This window comes from Triticum aestivum, chromosome 7A (assembly GCF_018294505.1).
Source record: "Triticum aestivum cultivar Chinese Spring chromosome 7A, IWGSC CS RefSeq v2.1, whole genome shotgun sequence".
Taxonomy (NCBI): domain Eukaryota; kingdom Viridiplantae; phylum Streptophyta; class Magnoliopsida; order Poales; family Poaceae; genus Triticum; species Triticum aestivum.
The window spans coordinates 1877103-1892173 of record NC_057812.1 but is presented as its reverse complement, the minus strand read 5'-3'; the positions used below and the strand labels follow the sequence as shown (position 1 = coordinate 1892173).

The 15071-nt window shown below is 48.2% G+C and overlaps 1 protein-coding gene across 1 annotated transcript; it reads left to right on the top strand.

Annotated features, from left to right (window-relative positions):
• The first annotated feature begins 3992 nt into the window (after positions 1-3992).
• LOC123153298 (uncharacterized) lies at positions 3993-6780 on the top strand. The gene is made up of 2 exons (XM_044572487.1): positions 3993-4055; positions 4284-6780. The coding sequence occupies exon 2, from the start codon at positions 4287-4289 to the stop codon at positions 6738-6740; it is 2454 nt and encodes an 817-aa protein (XP_044428422.1). The 5' UTR covers positions 3993-4055; positions 4284-4286; the 3' UTR covers positions 6741-6780.
• Positions 6781-15071: the final 8291 nt, after the last annotated feature.

Here is a 15071-nt window from a genome sequence, read left to right as displayed (position 1 = left end):
GCCGAATCTGCAGCACGTACAGCAGACTAGGCCGTCTATGGCACAAGCAAAAGGCATGTCCTCTACTAGATTAGGCTGATGAATGTGCAAGGGCAACTACAACGCGGATCACCAAACCATCCCTAAACATGTCCGGACGTTTTTGCCATCCAACCCGGCACCTCAAATATCCGTGGACGCGCCCGCATATCTAAAATTCCACAAACCGGTTACAAAGTTGGGGAAGGTTTTCCCACGTCTGGACCTCCGCCACCTAGGCGTTCGACACCTTGGACCCAGCCAAAACCTAGGTGGTGCCCTCGCATTTGGACCATACCAGGCCGCACTATTTTCGTGTGAAAAGCTCGCCCTTTCCCACCCTTTCCGCTCCGATCGTCGCTGCCCTCCACCCTAGTTCCCACCCTTTTCAATGTCTGCCGTCACGATGGAGCCAGAGGAGGACTCGATGTTGATGTTCACCATTCTGCCGAAGGATCAAAATGTCATGGTCGCCTGCAAGGCCAATTTGGTGTCACGCACCCTAATCGCCGAGAGAGAACTCAATCCAATCTCACACTTCATGGGGCGGTCTAGCTGGCTGATGTAGTCTTGGTTGTTGGCCTAATTCTTGTTGGGAGATACTATTGAATGATTGATATTTTTTTGAGGATAACTTTTAATCTATTCATCTTCAATTAAGGCAGTACAACGAACACTAAAAATAATAAAAATTACATCCAGATCCGTAGACCACCTAGCAACGAGTACAAGCACTAAAGCGAGCCGAAGGCGCGCCGCTGTCATCGCCCCTCCATCGCCGGAGCCGGGCACAACTTGTTGTAATAGACGGTCGGGAAGTCGTCGTGCTAAGGTCCCATAGAACCAGCGTACCAGAACAGCAACCGCCTTCGATGAAGAATAACGTAGATCAGAAAGAACCAATCTGAAGACACACGAATGTAGACGAACAACGACGAGATCTGAGCAAATCCACCAAAGATAGATCCGCCGGAGACACACCTCCACACACCCACCGAGGATGCTAGACGCACTGCCGGAACGAGGACTAGACAGGGAGGCCTTTATTCCATCTTCAGAGAGCCGCCGCCGTCTCGCCTTTCTGAGCAGGACACAAAGGCTAACAAAATCGAAAGAAACAACTAAAAAACGGAGCCCTCCCGCCGGCCCTTGCCAGGATCCACCGCGCCCCCATGGCCTTAGGGCCATCGGAGACGAGGCAGAGCTACGGCAACGCCGACGAGAGACAGAAACCCTAGCTTTTTTTTGAGGAGGAGAGCGCGCGTTAACTCAACCTCTTTGTACATGCCCTAAGTGGTGGACGTGGCCGTCCTTGTAGCTAGATTGAATGGTTGACATTGATGTTAGTTACTAAAATTTTCACATTACGACTTGCCATTTGTAGTTTTGTGATGTGTAGTCGTCACATCATTCTCAAATTTGCGTCAACTTTGGTTAGAATGATATTTACCGAAACCATATAATGGTCTGTTATTTACCGAAACTGAACTGTGTAGCTTATTCATACCGTATTTACCCATTGTATCGAAAACGTATTTACCAAGTAACCATATCAACCGAATTAACAGAAGGCCTCAGAGAACCAGAAGTTGTTTGATTAATTGCCAGGAACATCAGCAGTCAACAGACAGCCTTGCATTCTCTCACCTTTTGTATCTTTGAATCCCGCAGCTCGCTAAAACTACAAGCAAAGAATTGATTTGTTTCTTTAGCAAAAGCAAAGGGTAGTCATTTATATGGGCCAAAGGCATTCATTTGTGCGCACTAACAAGCCTAAACCACGCCTGTCAGATTCTGCTCTCCATTCCTGCCATCATAATCATGAATGAAGACAAAGTACGCAGAAAAGACTAATGTTGATTTATGGGGCCAGTTTAGATCCCGCTAGGCGTAACGGCCGGGAACTGATGGTTGTGGCCGGGGCGTTAAAAAAAACTCAATCCAATCTCGCACTTTTTTTAGAACGAAGGCTCACGAAGAGCCCGGCTTTGAATTAACAAAGCCATCAACCGGCCAGGATTACATCTCAACAAACCAAACACACAACTCACCAAGAAAAAGAAAAAGAAAACAAGAAAGACGGCAAGATACAACGACGCCAGGGAGCAGCTCACAGACCTAGCATACAACAAGCTAAAGAAGATCGACAATGAGCACCTAGCTTAGGGATGACAAGGCCCTCTTGCACACACGAAGTCTAGGAGTAGGAGAATGCCGATGCAGAAGAGGAAGAACAGACGCCGCCGAGTAGGCCAGCCGTCGCCAAAACACCAGGGCCCCAGCGAAAAACACTAGCACCCAGATCCATCTTCGAAGAAGGCCCTGCCTCCTTGCCTGGCTCGGAAGGCGCCGCACCGTCGATAGATGGACATGTTCACCCTAGAACCTGGATGGTTGGCATCGATGGAAACCACAGGAGCCGAACCAGGCAGTCCTGTCTTGTCGCCAACTTCTCACATGGAGCAGAACATCACCGAAATCCAGAGACCCAAGCACACAAAAGACAAACCGCTAGGATGAACAAAAGAGCAACAGCCAGGACCAAGATCAAAAATATAAGCTTTGGCTCTACGACTCGCTGGAGTGACACCAACGGAAGGGATCCCTATCCCCTCCTGTCCAGGAACCACGGGCACCGGACAGGGGCACTACAGGAGCATGGAGATCACCCAATCATCATGGTCCCTCACCAGGGAGGGCACCGCCACCACTGGAGAAACACTGTCGCCGCCGACACCCACCACACACATCACAGCGAAGTCCAACAACCATCCTTAGTTCCCTAAGGGGCGCCTTCAGGAAGGATACGACGCCAAGGCTGTCGCCGCCGCCCAACAAAGTTGGGGTTTTCACCCGGGAAGCCAAGGGGAAGGGGACGGGGGCAATATACCTGACGGCGCCTCCAGGAAGGTGAGTGGCGCCCGCGGGCGTCACCGCCGTCGAAGCCTGCAGAGCTGGCTTGGGATTTCTCCCGATCAAATGTACCTGTCACCGGCACCCACCCAGCGTAGGAATGGCGTCTGCGACGAGGCAAACCAGAGCTGGGGGGTGAGGGTCCGCCGAATCAGCAGCGGAAGCGAGAAGGCGGCCAGATCTGGCAGCGTCGGAGCAGAGGCCGCCGCCGCGCCCTGGCTCGCATCCACCGCAGAGCTCGCCGCCCGCACGGCCGAGATCTGTGACCCGTGCCCGCGCCCACGCCACCTTGCGCCGAGGTCCGGTGGCGCCCAACCAGCCGGGGCCGCCGCTCCGGATCCCGAGCAGCACAGGGCAGCATCGAGAGGAGCGAGAGGCCCCGCCGCCACCTTCATCAGCAGCAGCGCCCCGGGCTTGGCTGGCGGTCACTTCGGGCGGCTGCGAGGGGAGGGAGAGAGGGAGGAGGGGCCGGCGGCGGGGCTAGGGTTTGAACCCCCGAGCCGCCCGGCATCCAATCTCGCACTTTGTGGCGCAGTTTGGCTGGCTGATGTAGTCTTGGTTGTTGGCCTAATACTTGTTGGAGAATGATATTGAATGGTTGACATTGATGTTAGTTACTAAAATTTTCATATGTTGACTTGTCATTTGTGATGTCTAGTCGTCGCATCATTCTCAAATATGCGTCAACTTTAGTTAGCATGATATTTGCCGAATCCATATCGAAATGGTTTGGTATCTACCGAAACCGAACCGTATATCTTATTCATACCATATTTACTATTGTATCGAAACCATATTTACCAAATAACCATATCGACTGAATTAACCGAACGTTTCAGGGCTAACCAGAAGTAGTTGGATTAATTGCCAGGAACACCACCAGTGGAGAGACAGCCTTGCATTCTGTCAGCTTTTTTATCTTTGAATCCTGCATCTCGCTAAAGCTACAAGCAAAGAATTGATTTGTTTCTTTACCAAAAGCAAAAGGTAAGTATTTGTGCCCCCTGTCATTTATATGGGCCAAAGGCATTCATTTGTGCACACTAACAAGACTGAACCACGCCTGTCTGTTTCTGCTCTCCAATCCTGCCACCATAGTCGCGATTATTATTCAACTCAACAAGGTACGTCGCTTCACACCTGTACGCAATCTGTGCTGCCTTCTTCTTCAAATTAATCTAAGACAATAGTACTTTAATAGCTAGCGCGCTTTATTGATGTTGTTACTTCTTGTTTATTATGCTTTTCATCGTACCTATATGGAAATTCCGAAGTGGTACTGCATCATATATTCATTTTCAAAATGAGTTCGTTAGGATACAACTTTAAATAAAATGTGCCCTTGTACACAGCCCATGGATCAAGGAGACCAGCAGTGGGATGGCATGAACATAACGAGGGCACTTGAGGCCTTGTCCCCCTACATCAACAACCCACGGGAGACTGTCATCCGTATTGAAGTATTTGTGGGTGTTTCAACCGCTCTTTTGTTTCTGCAAGTCACCCTTGGTCCGTGCCGCCGGCGGTCGAGCAACTTCCTCATCCAAGGTGCCTTGTGGCTAGCATACACACTATCCTTCCCTCTTTCTGCCTACACCATCGGTCAGATGCTGTCCTCACCAGTGAAGAATGGGCTGTACCCTCTCTGGGTTGCTCTCATCTTATGGGCCGTGGGATGCAGCAACTCCATGACAGCTTATGGTCTTGATGACAACAAGCTTTGGAGGCGGTACCTCTTTGTGCTGCTTCAGTATTTTTTCTACGCAGGCATTATATTCCGGCTGCTTGTTCCTACTAGATATGAGTTCCTCTTGTTCCCAAAAGGACCCATTTTTGAAACACAGCCTATTGCCTGGTCTATAGATATCCTAATTAGCGTCTTACTGTTCACTAGTTTGGTTAGAGCAATGGCTAATTGGATAGCTACAGATTCTTACCACAGCCAAGTAGTAGCAGATTACATGAGGGATCAGGTCAACCACACTGCCAACCATCACGTATCTGTAGATCCAATCACAATGGAGGGCTACAGATACATTGTCTTCTTGCCTTCTCACCTACTGTGCGGCTTTAAGGTGGCAAAGGGACCAACCTACAGAAACAAATTAGTACCCGCAGATGATGGTATCATCACCATCGACGCAATTTGGAGGGAGAAATTTGATGACAGCTGGCTCAACACAGATGGAGGTGGATCACAATTGAATGATGTGTGCCTTTCATTTGCTTTGTCTCACCTGCTGAAGCGCAGATTCTTTGGGATGGAGTGCGCTGAAGCCGCCCATGATGAGACCCGCAAGTTTGTCTTGGAGGGTTTACTATCCCATAAGGATGGAGGTGCAAGAGCATTTCGTATCATCGAGGTGGAATTGGGTTTCCTCTATGATTTCTTCTTCACAAAGTATGCAGCTCTGTTTCACATGGAGAGATCTTTCATTGCCATGGTGCTTCTCAGAATAATTCTCTTGTCTATCACAGTGGCAGTACTGCTTGGGGGTTCCCCAACTATCATGACACCTAAACCGGTAATTGAAGTTGGCACAAGATCTGTCGATGTTAGTATCACAATCATGATTATGGGAATTCTTTTGTTGGTTGAAGCACTGCAGATTATACTTTATCTGATGTCAGATTGGGCCACTGTTTCACTCGCTTGCGGCTATACAAGAAGATCAGGGACCTGCAACAAACTCATTCCGTTTGTTATTTGGTTTCTCAGAAGATTTAACTTATCCAGATATTGGACAAGTATGATATCAAATACAAAGTTTGGCAAGTTTCTTTACAGCCTTAATTTATTTGGATATTGGCAAAATCAGATGGGCCAGTTATCCCTATTTGGACTCTCAAAAACTGAAACTCGGCCGAGTCGGATCTTTGTCTGGTTGGACGACCTCTTCTGCCAGGCTTTTCTTTTGGCTAATTTAACTGTCCAAGAATACATCCTTCAGCCCATATTTTCAAAGATTTCAAATATATTCTTCTCATCTGCGAAAACATCAATAGGGGTTCCTGATCTGGTCAAGAAAGAGATAGTTTCTTGCTTACAGAAAACCAATATTGGTGGCCCTCTAACTAATGGACAAGCAGCATTGCGGTGTAATGGAGAAGCAGCACTGCAGCATCATGTTGTCCTTGAGCATATCTCCTGTACACTGGAGAATCAAAGTCAGACAATGACCATGCTTATTTGGCATATTGCAACTGAGTACTGCGATCTTCCTTCTCCCAATGAGTTGGAGGAGCATCAGAGCAGTGCGCAGGAGGAGGAAAATGCGCAAATAGATAAAAAGTACAAGCAAGTCGCGATAATCTTATCCAGATATTGTATATACTTGATAGCCAATGTCCCAGCTTTGCTTCCTGGAGATTCTACAGATACACTAATGGTCTACCGTGCTGTGGTAAATGAGGTTCAGCGTGATGGGGTTTGGGCTTCTCACAAGCCATGTAAGGCTGAATTGCTGAATGTCATCAACAATTGCGACAGCCGCAGGCGCACCAAAGAAGAGGGCAATAACATCATCGAGGGCTCGCCCAACAACAACAATGAAGAAGATACCATCTTCATGAAAGGCTTGAAGCTGGGGAAGAAGCTGGAGGAAATTGGAGACGGCGCGCTCCGTTGGAAGCTCATGGCGGATTTCTGGGTTGAGACCATCATCTACATTGCACCATCGGACGACGCCACAGCGCACATGGAGCGCCTCGCCCAGGGTGGAGAATTTCTTACTCATGTCTGGGCTCTCCTCACTCACGCAGGCATCGTGCGGCATGACCAGAGGAGAAACCCCGAAGATCTTGTGTAATGCTAGTGTGTTTGCTTTTAATTCCCCTTCCTTATACTGTGCCAACCAGGTGTGTTCATTTTTCGTTTCATCTGTAACACGCGTGTTTGTTATCAATCACTAGCACAAATGCCCGTGCGTTGCAACGGGTTAAAAACTTAACGTGATCCTGGTGAACAAACCTTTATATTGGACATGCATTCGGACCTGCTAATTGCGCTCATGAAATTTGCTCAGTGCATGAAAAGCAAAACAAACAATATAACTTTATAAAATCTAGCTTACAAATTATGTCCAATATGTGTGTGATTTCTTGACCTTTTGTTTTTTTAATCACACTGACTTTATAAATAATTAGTTAAGGTTTGAGAAGAACTTTCTACATTAGTCAAATACTCGTCATAGTAGAAATAATCGAAGCATTATGAATTATGAATACGCACATATATAATTCAAAGAACATGGGAGATATCATGCACAAAGCAAAATTAATGAGTAGAGGAAGCACCGGGACGGAGCTAGACGTGGCTACCATGTTTGTGCTGCTGGACTCACCACATGTAGTACTCCAACATCATCTGTTCACCGCCCCTCCATATTTTTGTCTCTTCAGGTAGCCGGTGCTCCTGGTAGAAAGAAAAGTCCGGTGAAGACAGTCACCATTGGGCTGCTCATGTGACAGGCCAGCACCTCTACACGTCGCCATTGAAACAGGACATGCATGTCCTCCTGCTTCAGGAAGAATGCCTGCCATGGCCCGGAGGCAACCATCACGCTGTCGTTGACGTTGTACAGACAGATGAGTCCCAGGACCAGAGCATGTTGGAACAGTGCTAAGGTTGTGTCGTGGAACTCCTTATTTTAAATTTTTTGAAAACCACATTCCAAAGTTTTATTTTTTTCTAAAACAATCACACACATTCACTGTTTAGTATGGAAAATGCATGAATTTGTCTTTTTGTGTGCTCTGAACATGTAAAGCACATCCATGATGTATGCTTTTTTCCAGAATGTTTTGTAACTTCAAAATAAATAAAAAGCTACATGAAGCTCGTCCATCCAAATGCCATACTCCTCCTTGGTTAGCTAGCTTTCGTATACCACCAGCTCACTTTTTTTGGTGATGATTTGGCTCACATTGCAAACAAAGGTAGAAGCAGCCCATCGCGTCGAGTTTTCTCTTTCTTATTTGTTTATTCCTCATGCGTGTTTTCCCGTTTACAGCCACCAATTTATTCTTCTATGAGGTCCCGTTCGATTTTAAGAGTCCCACCACACACAACATATATAGCCTCTTTCTTCCTTATTAATTTAGTCCATATATTAGCCTCTCCCTTTCCCTTTCTTATTTTTGTCATATATACCTCATGTAGCCACCAATTTATTAATTTCGTGTCTCTTGTCTCGTTTATTTCTCGTTATTATCCAACACGCTGCACTTCTTCGACTGGACATGGACCATGATGAGAAGCTCGCCATGGTTCGACATGTACGACTGCGACTTCGGACGGGGGACGCCCATGGCGACGCGCAGCAGCAGGGACACAAGTTCGACGGCATGACATGGCTATACCCAGGCCGGGAGGGCGGCGACAACATCGTTGCGGAGCCTCACTCTGACGCCTGAGAACATAACGACGCTCGAGCAGGACAAGGAGTTCTGGGCCGCCATCACCCCGGACGCGCTGCTACCTGCGCCGGCACTGGAGAAGAAGGCTTGAATCATGATTCATGTATGTAACCACTCTGCTCTGCTACTTGTCCATTTTGATTTGATTTGATTTGTGATTTCTTCGCACGGCAGTAATATGCATGGTTTGTTTCTTGGCTTTGAATGACCACAAGCGAAAGATGAAGAAATTTGCTTCGTCATCCTCATGAGATCAAATTTGCTCAGATTTGAGGCTTAATTTGCTACACCTCCTTCCTAGTACTAACTACGGTGCAATGCCAGCTCTTGGCATGTATGGTACTTTGTTTGCTACTACTACTACTACTACTACAGAAGACAACTTTTTTGTTGTTGATTTGGACAAGTAGTCAGACCTTGACCACCGGCATTGTTTCAAATAATTAGACCGAGAATTCGGCAATTCGGCAATTCATGGCACGTTGGTAAATACTTGAGACTGGGAGAGAGCGGAAAAACAGTCTCGGTTTCCAGAATTTCCGACCAGTAAAAAGAAACTTGCAAAGAACTTGAAAGGTGAACAAAGTTTATACAACTAAAGCAATCTGATTTAGCTGTCAGCTCCTGCTCACACATGCATGTTAGGAGATTAATATCTCTATTGGATTTCAGAGAAGAGATATTAAAGACTGAAAAAGAGGGCACAAGACATGCTGAACTCCTCAAGTGGACCATACGTGCTTCTGACATTGCTTTGCTTGAGTGATTGGATGTGGGGCCACTAATTATTAGCATGTGAGCAGAAACTTGACAAGTCTCTGAAGATGAAGTCAGTGTAGCTTGTAAGAGTGCCAACTAAACTTTGCATGTCATTGCTTCATCTTCTGGCCTCAATCTCACAAGTCACAACCTTCCCACCTAGTGGGGTCGCTATCTGCCGCGGCCTTCTCCATGCTCAACTCCAGCTCCTCCACCTCCTCATTCACCGCCCTGAGAGCATCCTGGATAGTCGCCATCTTCCACGCGAGGGCTCTCAGTCTCATATTCTCCACCGACGGCGGCCCAACATCATTGGCTGCTGCTAGGTTGTTGCTGTCATCGTTGGCTCTTGTGCTGTTGCCCTCGGTAGTAACCTTTAGATCCTCGTCCTTGGAGTTGACATCATCATCAGTTGTCGTCAGCTCATTCTCTCTTACTATATACACCTGAAAACAATAGGCAGTTGCCAATAATGAAATCACTAAAAGAATCAATGGGCACTGCTGCTGCCATGCATTTGACAAAGAAATATCACAAAAGGAATGGCATATGGAAATTGATGAAACAACTCACCTTGAATTTTTCCAAGCTAACGAGTCGAAAGACGAGGGTGTCGTCGACCTTAAGGCTATGCCTTTCCGCAAAGTTTTTCCACCCGCCGCTAAGTCCATCCCTAGCGACAAGGTAGTTTGCATTGTAACTCCGTCCTTCTTCATCTTCTAGGGTCATCAGAGTGTCTTTCTCCGGAAGATGCTCTTTATAAAATTTACGCCGGATACCCTGGGGGAGGAACGATGAGAAATTCAAATACAAAGATACCAAAAAAGGAAGCTAACAACCCTCGCTATCGGTCTCACTACTGCTACTAATGTTGATGTTGTCGCCGTAAACAAACTCCGGGTTACACCACCTCTTGCTCTTAGCAGACTTGGCGCGTGTCGGCCTCCCTCTCTTCCCCTATAACAAGTACACAATCTACTTCTTAAACATACATGATATATGGACATGTGTTTCTTTCAAGCGTTGAATACAAAAATGCCTCGACGAACCAAATTTCGGTATCCCGTCTTACCATTGGCGCAAAATTATCACCCTTGTCACTCTTGGAATCTGCCAGCCGCGTTCTCTTCACCTATCAAGATAACCAGTGAAAGTAGAGCACCAAACTCAAGATCTACTTATATATCTTCGAGGCGGCCTCTCATGGGTCCCCCTTCTGGAACTCCATTCAAGCCCTAAAACCCTTTCGCCAGGGGCGTGAAATTTGGGATTAACAACGGGCGCTCCACGCGGTTTTGGCTAGACCTTTGGATTGGCCACCAACCCCTATGGTCGGAGTTTCGCCAACTCTACTCCATTGCAGTCGAGCCCAACCAACTGGTTGCTTCGGCTCTTAGCTCCTCCCCACCCTACATCAACTTCAGAAGAGAATTATCGGGGACGGAAATGGCGGAGTGGGCCCGCCTCCGGGATCTGATCGCCGATGTTCGCCTGCCGGACTCCGCGGACACGGTCTCTTGGAGACTTTCGGGCTCTGGCAAATTCACTGTCAATTCCCTATACAGAGAGCTTACCCGCGGTCAGGTCCCGTCGGCAGCCAGGGGGCTTTGGAAGGCCAAAATCCCTCTCAAGATCAAGGTCTTCCTCTGGCAACTACGCCAAGATCGCCTTCCTACCTCTATCAACCTTGCTAAGCGCAACGGCCCCGCCTCCGGCCCTTGTGCTCTGTGTGGGGTTCCGGAAGATGCTGACCACGCTTTCTTCCGGTGCTCTTTGGCGCGCTTTGCCTGGAGCGCGGTCCGTGAGGCCGCGGGGGTGGATTGGAATCCCCGCTCCCGAGCCGCGCTAGTGTCTTCTTTGTCATTGGTTTATGGCCCGGCTCGTCGGGTCATGTGGACGTGTGCGGCGGCCATGTTATGGGCTATTTGGCATATTCGTAACAAGTTTACTATTGAGGGCGTATTTCCCTTGCATCCCGCTGACGTTATTTTCAAATGCATCGTGTTCTTGCAGCAATGGGCACCGCTGGGCAGACAACAGGACTCTGATCTTCATCGCCAAGCTCTTTGCCGTCTTCGCTTAGTTTACGCCGAGTCCCGCGCTCCGTCGCCCACGCCGTCTGCTGTCGCATAGGGATGGGCAGCCCCTTTTGGTTGTAGTTTCAGCCGAGCATGCGTGCTCGTTTCGCTAGGCCGGCCGTGCCTTGTAACGTACCTTTTTCCTTCTCCGGTTGCTGTTTCCAAGACCTGCTCGTCTTTGTTTGGTGCCGTGTGTTGGCCATGTGAGTGTCTTACGCTGCCTATGTTGTGGGCTTTATTAATTTAAAGCCGGACGTCCCTGTCTAAAAAAAAAGATAAAATATTGATCATCCGCAGAAAAGAAGAAGGTAAAAGATTTGATAACCCGAGCTGAAGTATTGTGAGTTCAGAAATACGACTGGAAGCTCTGTTTACAAGAGCAAACACAAGAATGTATTTCGGGAGTGTATCAACTTACTTTCTTCGTCTTGGGTTTATGTGCACACACTTTAACCCGCCCGCCGGGACGCTTTGGCTGCTCATCATCCGGCCTCACGACCTGCCACAAATGAGGTTTAGATTGATCAAGAAGTCGTGCGCTTATACATACATATAAGTTACAAAATCATGACTAATTAATCTGAAGAAATCACTTACTCTGAGAGGGATAAAGTCGACCTCGCTCTCTGGATCACCGCATTCATCAGCCGCCTTGGGCTGTTGGCCAGCAACAGTGGTGAGCGCGAGCTCCTCCTCCTACGATCATAAAAAAAATTGTCATCATTTGGTCGCAAAAAATCGGGCCTCCCGCCCTCACGATGAGGTTAATTAGACCAGTCAAGAAGTCACACACTTATTCGTTACAAAATCATGAATCTAGTTTTTTTTTGCTGGGAAAATCAAGATTCTATCTAATCTGAAGTACATCAGGCGAACGCTTACACTGAGAGGTACATAGTCGACCTCGCTCTCTGGATCATCGCATTCGTCAACCCCCATATTCTGTTGGTCAGCGATAATAGCGAGCGCGAGCCCCTTGTCCTGCGATCGTAAAAACTCGTTTTGTTACCATTTCTTGGCAAGAATTTAAATTCATAATAAAGATCCGAAACATTTTTTTGCAGATAATAAAGATCCAAAACATTGATGAGAGGAGAAGCGTCCGGCCAGATGAATAATTAACCATAAGTAAATAAAGGACAGGAGGGAGATAAGATAAAGGCATGGATGAATGATACATACATGTTCATGTTCATGCGTGGAATTCCATGCATCGAAGACTATCATCGCCATGGCTCTGCCTGTGTTGGTGTTGGCGCTGCACAACGGAAGGAGGAAGAGAAAGACGGTACTACTTAACGGAACGGAGCCAGCAATTGACCGTTGTGCGGCCGGCTAGAGTACGTGATTGACGGAAGTTTCGTTAGCTTACAAAAATCCAAAGCGTTCAAAAACTGTCCAAACGAGCTGAAAATCAGAGGATTAGTTTCCTCCCCATGCGGCGGATATAGTACGTTTTTTTTTCATAATTAATCAGAGAATCCTTCCTTTCCTTCCGTGCTTGTTGGCTGGTTCGTTACCGTTTGTGCCACGATCATATCAGACGTACCGTTGATTGATTCTTTTTCTTTTTTGCGAAAAATACGGTTGATTGATTCAATAAGCTCCCGATTCAATAAGGGCATCTCCAACGTGCATTACCAAAACGGCCGCAAATATTCACACTAGGCTGTCCCGGCACTTTTCAAGCATCTAACACGGATCAACAAATCGAGCCAAACCAGTCTGGATGTCCGGAATCGTACAAGCCAGCCCTAAGTCGAGGGAGCTTTCGGCAGGCATCTGCCATGTCGGACCCCGACACCCCGGACCACAAAAAACCCTCTCCGGCCATCCGGCTCTAGAACCCTCCATGCATTCACACCGGCTGATCGGCCTGCCACCTACCCACATTCACGGTAGCACGGCGACCTAAAAGCCTACTCCGGCTTTAAAGCCGACCTGCCTCATTCGCACAAATTCTATCCGCACACTCATCCTCTCCCACACATCCACCGGCACACCACCATACCTCCGGCCGTCTCGATGGGCAAGGAGACGAAAGCCAAGAAGACCCGAGCGTGGTGGCTACTCGATGGTTACCACTCCGACCAGCCGCCACGCCGGGACACTGGATCCAGGGGAGCTCTAGATCTAGACTGAGTCATCACTCCTGGTCATCGGGTCCGTTGTCACTTGTCAGCCACAGCCCCATCCACTGTGATGGTGGAGCCGGTCTCCTCGGACCACGAGGAGCATAAGCCGACCTTGGTCATCGCAGCGGCGGCGACGGACAGCGAGTTTGACATGCAGATGGAGGTGGCGCTGCAACCACCAAAGACTGGAGTAGAGTCTTACCTCCTCTCAGAGGGCCTGGACATGGGTAAATCCCCGTCTCGTGTCTTACCATCTAGATCAGCCGCTCGCACCCCCTCCGAACAAATACGTCATCGCTCAACCGCACTATTGGTCTCAACTCTTAAGAACGCCGACAGTTGACGCACGAGGTAGGCATAGTGCACGTGGATCTGTTGATCGGATTGGGATGGTTTCTTCAACCAAGATCAGTGGTATCGCGTCGCCGAGGCCTCTTCTTCAGCTCCCTCCGCCGCTTCGTATGGTTTCTCACCACCGTTTCAGATCATTGCGCCGCCAAACAAGTCTTCTCCATCCCTCCTTCCGGCGTGCACCGCGAGAAGGGACAGCAGGCCTCCGGAACCCCGCCTCTCGTGATCCTGTACGGGAGAGGGGTGATCAGGCTTTTGGGGAGCGAACTCGCGCGACTGCTGGCAGCGACGACTTCGCGAACGACGACTTCTTCCCCGACCTCGGCAACCTCATCCTCGACGACATGGGCGACAACGTCAACGCCGGCGGTGCTGCACCCGCTGCACCGTATGTGATTCTATCCTTCCTGTTCGAGATCGTGGTAGAATTCATGTTTCTAGTATGTGCCCTAGATGTGATATGTTCATCTGCTATGCTAGTTCGCATGATTAGTTTAATCTCTGCTGCTGTGGTCATGATTTATCTTCTGTTTATTCGGATTAAATCTCGTAGTAATTTGCTCATATTTCCAACAACCCAAAAACCTGATTATAGGCAATTTACTCTGAGTGGTTTTGCTGCGCATCTGAAGCCACCTACCTTTAAGGGGGCGCAATATAAGAGGTGGCGCACGAGAGCAGTCTACTGGTTTCAGACCATGGGCTGCTATGATGCCACCAAAGGCAAGCCTGAGGGCGATCTTAATCCAGCACAGCTGGAAGCTTTTGAGAAGATCGATACCCTCTTTAAAGGCGCTCTTCTGAGTGTTCTTGATGACTCCATTGTGGATTCGTATATGTCGTTTGACAACGGCAAGGACATGTGGGCTGCGCTCGAGGCCAAGTTTGGTGCCTCGGACGCCGGCAGCGAGTTGTACGTCATGGAGCAATTCTATGACTACAAGATGACTGATTAGCGCCCTGTTGTACAGCAGGCTTATGAGATATAGTCGCTTGCAAAAGAACTTGAGTACTTCAAGTGTGTGTTGCCGGACAAATTTGTTGCCGGAGGCATCATTGCCAAGCTTCCACCTTCGTGGAACAATTTTGCTACTTCCCTGAAACACAAGAGACAGGAGTTTTCCGTTGCGGATCTCATTGGTACTCTTGATGTTGAAGAGAAGGCGAGAGCAGAGGACACACGTGCTCGAGTTGCTGAGGGATGTTCTAGTGCCCACATGGTACAGAAGAAGAACTCCCAGCCCAACAAGTTCAAAAACAATAAGAACAAAACTCAGGGCAAAGGCAAGTTTGATACAAAGAACAAGCCATCACATTCTACCAACTTCAAGAAGAATTCTCATAAGAAGGGGAAGGGACTTTGCCATGTCTGCGGTGATCCTAATCACTGGGCTCCGAA